Raw genomic sequence first — 6,378 nt, 5'->3', positions numbered from 1 at the left:
TTAATGGTGCGTTCAAGACAACTGGGAACTCGGAAAAATACGGGGTCAAATCATGACGTCAATGATCTTGTCGGAAAGTCAGAGTTCTAGTTGGCCCTCAATATTAATTACCATGTTAGGATAACCACACTGAGTTCACCAGGGTGTCTTTCCATGCACCCCAGATGATGAACGCGAGACCTCTGTATTACAAGCTGCAGGTCTACCAAAATTACTTTTTTTTTTCTTTTTTTTAAAGCACGCAATTCCCCCCTTATAATCAGATACCGTTCGGAATGGATTTGGGCAGAAGATTAGAACGTTCCCTTTCATCTGTGACTAGAGTTTCACACCGATATGAGTCCAGAAATTCGGGGCCCAGAAATACTAACGATCAAATATAGGCTAAGCAGTCACATCTATTTGTTAATAACATAATCCGCCGATTTATCAAGGAATTGATCAACTGCTACAAAGTTGACAGTGCATAACATCTTCACCAAGAGAAGAAGAACATCGATAGCCTAGATTGTATTTGTGGACTAGTGTGCTATAATTTGATTTCATCACAACTGCGCTATTCACAGCTCAAGATAAACCTTTCCAGTCGCTTGACAATTTATGATATAAACCTATCAAACCTGAACTACACTACTGCAGTATCAAGTAGTGGTTGCTAATTGTCCCCATTGTCTATTTGGTTTACATTCATTTAGCGTGAAACGCGTGATTTCAGAATTGGGAGCAGATCAGGGAACAAATCAGCGAATGTCTCCAAAATGGGCCACACCTGATACTGTGTAAAGTGCGACTAGTCTGAATCAATATCAGTCTTCGAGAGTGTAGATATTCAATTGGCCACTAAACGGCGCTCCACGCTAAGAAGAACAACGTTTTATTATAGCCTCACTGCACATACGGCTTTCTGATCACGGTTCTAGCACTCTCATTAGGTACATGTTTAAGCAAACAATGAAAGTTTTGAGCCAATATGACTATTACAATATGTAGCCCCTAGAGTTGAACAATAACATGAGGTTTATTTAAAAGTTGTATATTTATACAAATTAGTAAGCAGTCTACTTTATCTATATGGATTTCATCTGCAGAGTATCTGCATTATCTGCAGAAATGTGGCTTTTTCAGTACAATGTGAGAGCTTGGTCTTGGTCTCATGACACAATTCAGCATAAGGGGGGACAGTAAGAGTTGCAACTTGTTACATGTTTCAATTTGCAGTTTCCTTGCGATGCAGCACAGAGTCCACTGGGGGGCGACTCGTGGTGAGCAATCCAATGTGAAACCCCACTGTTCTTTCTTACAATCACCATACTGTATAGAACAGGCCTTAAAAACATATAATTGAAAACTGTTCCCGAGAGTATTGGCTAACATATAAACCTATAAGTAGTGGATGCTATAGGCCAATGCACATATAATAACAGTGTAATAAGCATTCATAGGCCCATACAGTAAAGTAGCCTTCAGTATCATGCAACATATGGATTGGAAGAAGTTAGAATTGAGACGAATGGAGTAGCCTAGTTTACCTGTCTGTCTGTAAAGTGAGATTCCGTAACAGATAGGATAACGCAATCCACTAATAGATCCTGTGACTGCAGATGCAATTTGCCACGGTGGAACTATAAGCTAGGTATAGGTGATGAAAGTTCCAGGTAGCTGAGTTCACTGCAGAAATTCGGTCACATTCTAGAAGATAGAGGACTTTCAGACAAAAAAAAGGTAGGGGAGCAGATACCCCCAAAAAATGTCATTTACATTGGTTTAACTGTCTGGACGCATCTTGGTTACACAGTACAGTACTATGGGCTGCTTGCTGCACGTGGTTTAACAAGAGGGAGGCCAGGTGCTATGGTAACAAACATGGATGGTAACAATGTATCACTCTCTACAAACTCCTCTGACTGCGGTGCAATCAACCAACGGACTTTGTCACGATTTTATTTTTTGGCATAAAAACAATTGCATTAAGTTTTGTATTGAAAAATGTAATGGAACAATATAGCTTATGTTAAATTAAACATACTTTCATAGACATGATCACAGTGACGACCCCAATATGAAGAAATACGCAGCAATGGAGAAGCTAAGGAAATTATTTCCGTGGCACACCGTAGAAGTAAACAAATTGATACTGAGCGAGGAAGGTGGGGGATTCTCTGAGACAGCCCACGTGGGTCCCCGAAATGTGTTGGCGTAAACAGCCAATGGTTGAAAAGAGTAGGGATTCCATGTGTACCAATGAACAAATCAGGAAAATAGCGAGTGAGTAACACCACGCCCATGACGAGAGTGGATATAACCATTGAGTTTCGCACGATTGTGTCAGAAACCACTGAGCCACAGACAGGAGAACTATTACAAGGACTTTGCAATTCAACAACGAGCGAGTTTACGCTGAAACACTGCAAGTTAACCTATACCATATTGGATTACTTCATTGACACGGACGTTCTGCAAACCTCGATTCGGGAATATACTCATTGGAGATTATCCTGGATATCCTTGTGGATTACACAATTACGGATTTCAATATGACTCTGGAGGAACTCGTTGGATGCAATATCACTGAGAAAAAGTAAGTTACTTGTACATTTGTCGCTCATAATAGCCGACACCTTGCTGCAACAGTGTGCATTGAGAATAGATGGTTTGGCAGTGAACCGTGAAGCACATATAGCCTCAGTATTGAATTCACCAGGTGTTAGTAGCCTATTCTCAATTGTGGTGCATAACTAACATAATACATTTTTCTTGAAGGATGGAGACCGTGAATCAAGCACTAGAAGAGCTGCTGGTGGCAGCGCAGCAACAAGACTGCCTGACTGTGGGAGTCTACGAGTCTGCAAAGCTAATGAATGTGTAAGTACATTATTGACCATTCTATCCTATGATTGACCATTCCATAATATGAGTCAATGGTGCATAGCTGCAAGCATGACGCCCATTGCAAGATTTTTGTCTGCATATGTATGTATCAATATTTGATATACAGAACAGATCATTCATGTACTATTCCCTTTCTTTCTGCAGTGATCCTGACAGTGTTGTGTTGTGTGTTCTGGCGACTGACGAGGATGTCATTCCACTGCAGATTCACTTCACGCTCATCCAAGCCTTCTGTTGCGACAACGACATCAACATACTGCGTGTCTCCGGCATGAGGCGCCTCGCTCAGGTTCTTGGCGAGCCAAGCACCGCTGACAGCAACGGCAACGAGCCCAATGATCTGCACTGCATCCTTGTCACTGTAAGTACATCCTCCTATATTCTTATTTGGATTACATTGAACGGGCAATAGGCCTTATGCATAGATGTTCATTTTGAATACATCGAAATGATCAAATCATCACCATTTCCTAATTCAAGACATTCCTGACGATATCTCTCCCCTTTTGCCTACAGAACACCCAGTGCCAATCTCTGAAATGCCAAGCGTTGCAGGATGTCGGCAACTACTGCGAGGAGAGTCGCTGCAAGAACCAATGGGTACCTTACCTGTCCCTGCAGGAGCGCTGAACTAATGACCCTCGCTGAGAAACGTGAAAGCGATGAAAACAAGTGAACAAGTCGTCATTCTTCCAGAATGAGAAAGGCGTTCAAGAAGGGGCATCGTCGACATGCCTGTGTTTGCCTGCCCTGGGCCGCTATCCAGTGACGGAGATGAGCATGAGAAAGTTCCGATGGACAATGCGCATACAACCATGACGCATCTGACCCCGCTCTCTTCCTTCGCGGAAAGGAACTGTGTCGGCGGGAGTGGGGCGTAGGAACGAACTGTAGAGAAATCTCGCTGCTGTTTGCCCAGCCATGTTGGAACAACCGGCGGGGGCGGTTGTATCGCGTGGGAACGGACTTGCAGTTTCGTTATTTGAGAGGAGGGACAAAGCAACTGTATCAATGAGAATACAGACTTGAAACCGAGTTTAACCCTATGCTTTCTGACGTGGAAGTCAGTGTGTTTATGATCAAATGCAATGTGAATGACTGCAGTGCTCTACAGTTGGATGTTATGAGTAACAGTGCAATGCATAAGTCTTCAGAGCAACAATGCCTATGGGTTGTTATTGTGTAAGAGATATCGATAGGGTATTGTGTAAAAGATTTTTGATAGAGTATTCTGGTTACACTCATAGCCAGGTGGCTGCCTGTTAAGAGGGTCAAAAACAATGTAACAATGCCACAATGTAACAATGTTACCATGTATTGATTTATTTGACATTGACACAATTAACTAATGTATTGCCATTATTTAAGTTGAACAGAGTAATATATAACAGTGAAATGCATTGTGGAATAGAATGTTAAACTTATTTGAATAAATGATTGAACTGAAATTTAATTCTCTGAGTGCTTTATCCTATAGGAAAGTGGGCGTGCAATTATTTGCCGAGGTGTGCTTTGGGTACTGTTTCAGTGTTCTCCAACATTGTTTCTGGTAACCTAGGCCTACTGTACAGTATTGCACATATATGAACTTCACTCCAGCTGGGAATCAATCAGACAGTAATTAACAGGCCTATACCTATTGGATTATAAGGAACCAATTCAGAGTATTTTATGTTCACCCGTGTCCTGTCTATAATGTACACATGGAATCAGCAACACTTCCTAAAACAGTCTCAATACTTCACTTATACTTGATGCCATTTCAACTTTACAGCCATGAATGAAAACCTGCATCAGAATGTAGCCTATATACTGTTTTTCCAAGGCTGGAGTTTTAAATGACACCCAGCCTAATGCATATGAACTAATGTCTTGCTATTTCTCACCAAGATGTAGGCTTCACAACACCATTATTAAATGCAATCTTGTACTTTCATACACATTGTTGAGATTCACTGTTTACTTTAGGCCAGACACTAGCTATCTGATGCTGTGATGCATCCACAGTAGCCTACAGTTTGATATCCAGAGAGCCTTCATCACTCAAATGCCATGCACGGGTAGTTGGAAGCATCTCAGCTCTCAAATCTTGAATCGGTCTACGTAAAGATTGAATCCTTTCACCTGAGTTTCTTGTGCAATTTGTGTAAAAAGACAGGTCATACCTAGTTTCAGTTATGGGTCTTTTGTTGTTTAAAAAGACAAATAGGAACCAACCAAACAGGTGGGCTGTACTGTAGTTTCAAACTGATTTTCCCTTCACAATAGGCCCCCAATGAGACACTAACTGAAAAAAGGATTGCAGCATGGCTCGTGGTATATTATCCTTCCTCATACTGTTGACGGCACTTATCCTCTTTCAAAACCCCTTGTGCAAACAAACAGAGTGTATCAAGATCTGGGTGTACAGATAGCTGAGGGTGCAGACCCGTCTCCTGGCTTTACTGGTAACTACTTCACATCCTGGATGGCGGCCAGCACTGTTGTGACACCCTGCCCCGGAACAGACTGTGACTCCATATAGGCCCAGAAATGCAGTATACTTCCTTGACTTGGCAGTTGTCCTGGACCTTTCGTGTGCCTAGGGTACAGCTTAGTCCTAGAAATGGTCACTAACGGCAGTTCACTCAATCTATTGTTGGCCTGTCTGGGACACAGGTAACAGACAGTTGGCTGATCTAGATAAGGCTTAAGGTTTGAACTACGATAGGTTGGTACATCGGAGAGACAAGGGTGCCACTGGGTTGAGCTGTAGCCTAGTAATGATGTTGTAATAGGCAAATAAGTCCAAATCTTCTCTCCAAAAAATTGGACAGTGAGCTGCAATATATAATATAATAAGCTGCAGAGTGCAGAGGTGGTTTAAGGGGAGGGAAACAAGCTTATCTGGACATCTACAGCCCAAAATCTACATACTGCAGGCTATACTACACTGAGTGTACAAAACATTAAAAACACCTTCCTAATATTAAGTTGCACCCCATTTTGCTCTCGGAACAGCCTCAATTTGTCGGGGCATGGACTTTACAAGGAAAGCGTTCCACAGTTATGCTGGCCCATGTTGCCTCCAATGCTTCCCACAGTTGTGACAAGTTGGCTGGATGTCCTTTGGGTGGTGGACCATTCATGATACATACACATGGGAAAATGTTGAGTGTGAACAACTCAGTAGCATTGCAGTTCTTGACATACTCATAGCGGTGCGCCTGGCACCTACTACCATACCCCGTTCAAAGGTACTTAAATATTTTGTCTTTCCCATTCACCCTCTGAATGGCACACATATACATGCATGTCTCAATTGTTTAGGCTTGAAAATGATTATTTAACCTGTCTCCTCCCCTTCATCTACACTTATTGAAGTGGATTTAACAGGGGACATCGATAATGGTTCATAGCTTTCACCTGGATTCACCTGGTCAGTCTATGTCATGGAAAGAGCAGGTTTTTCTAATGTTTTGCACACTCAGTGTATGTCCTCTGATACAC

General features: G+C 42.1%; 1 protein-coding gene across 1 annotated transcript; it reads left to right on the top strand.

Moving 5' to 3' along the window:
• The first annotated feature begins 2,312 nt into the window (after positions 1-2,312).
• On the top strand, positions 2,313-4,337 carry LOC115108158 (growth arrest and DNA damage-inducible protein GADD45 beta-like). Its single transcript, XM_029632184.2, has 4 exons — positions 2,313-2,578; positions 2,761-2,862; positions 3,034-3,250; positions 3,406-4,337. The coding sequence occupies exons 1-4, from the start codon at positions 2,535-2,537 to the stop codon at positions 3,517-3,519; spliced, it is 477 nt and encodes a 158-aa protein (XP_029488044.1). The 5' UTR covers positions 2,313-2,534; the 3' UTR covers positions 3,520-4,337.
• Positions 4,338-6,378: the final 2,041 nt, after the last annotated feature.

Source organism: Oncorhynchus nerka, linkage group LG24 (genome assembly GCF_034236695.1).
Source record: "Oncorhynchus nerka isolate Pitt River linkage group LG24, Oner_Uvic_2.0, whole genome shotgun sequence".
Taxonomy (NCBI): Eukaryota; Metazoa; Chordata; class Actinopteri; order Salmoniformes; family Salmonidae; genus Oncorhynchus; species Oncorhynchus nerka.
Note: the sequence above shows the minus strand (reverse complement) of the source record. Positions and strands in the feature narration are given on the sequence as shown.

Bases quoted from the DNA above. Each gene is read 5' to 3' on its own strand.
- LOC115108158 (XM_029632184.2), top strand. From the start codon at position 2,535: ATGACTCTGGAGGAACTCGTTGGATGCAATATCACTGAGAAAAA. The intron at 2,579-2,760 runs GTAAGTTACTTG...TTTTTCTTGAAG, and splicing joins TGCAATATCACTGAGAAAAA to GATGGAGACCGTGAATCAAG. The intron at 2,863-3,033 runs GTAAGTACATTA...TTCTTTCTGCAG, and splicing joins TCTGCAAAGCTAATGAATGT to TGATCCTGACAGTGTTGTGT.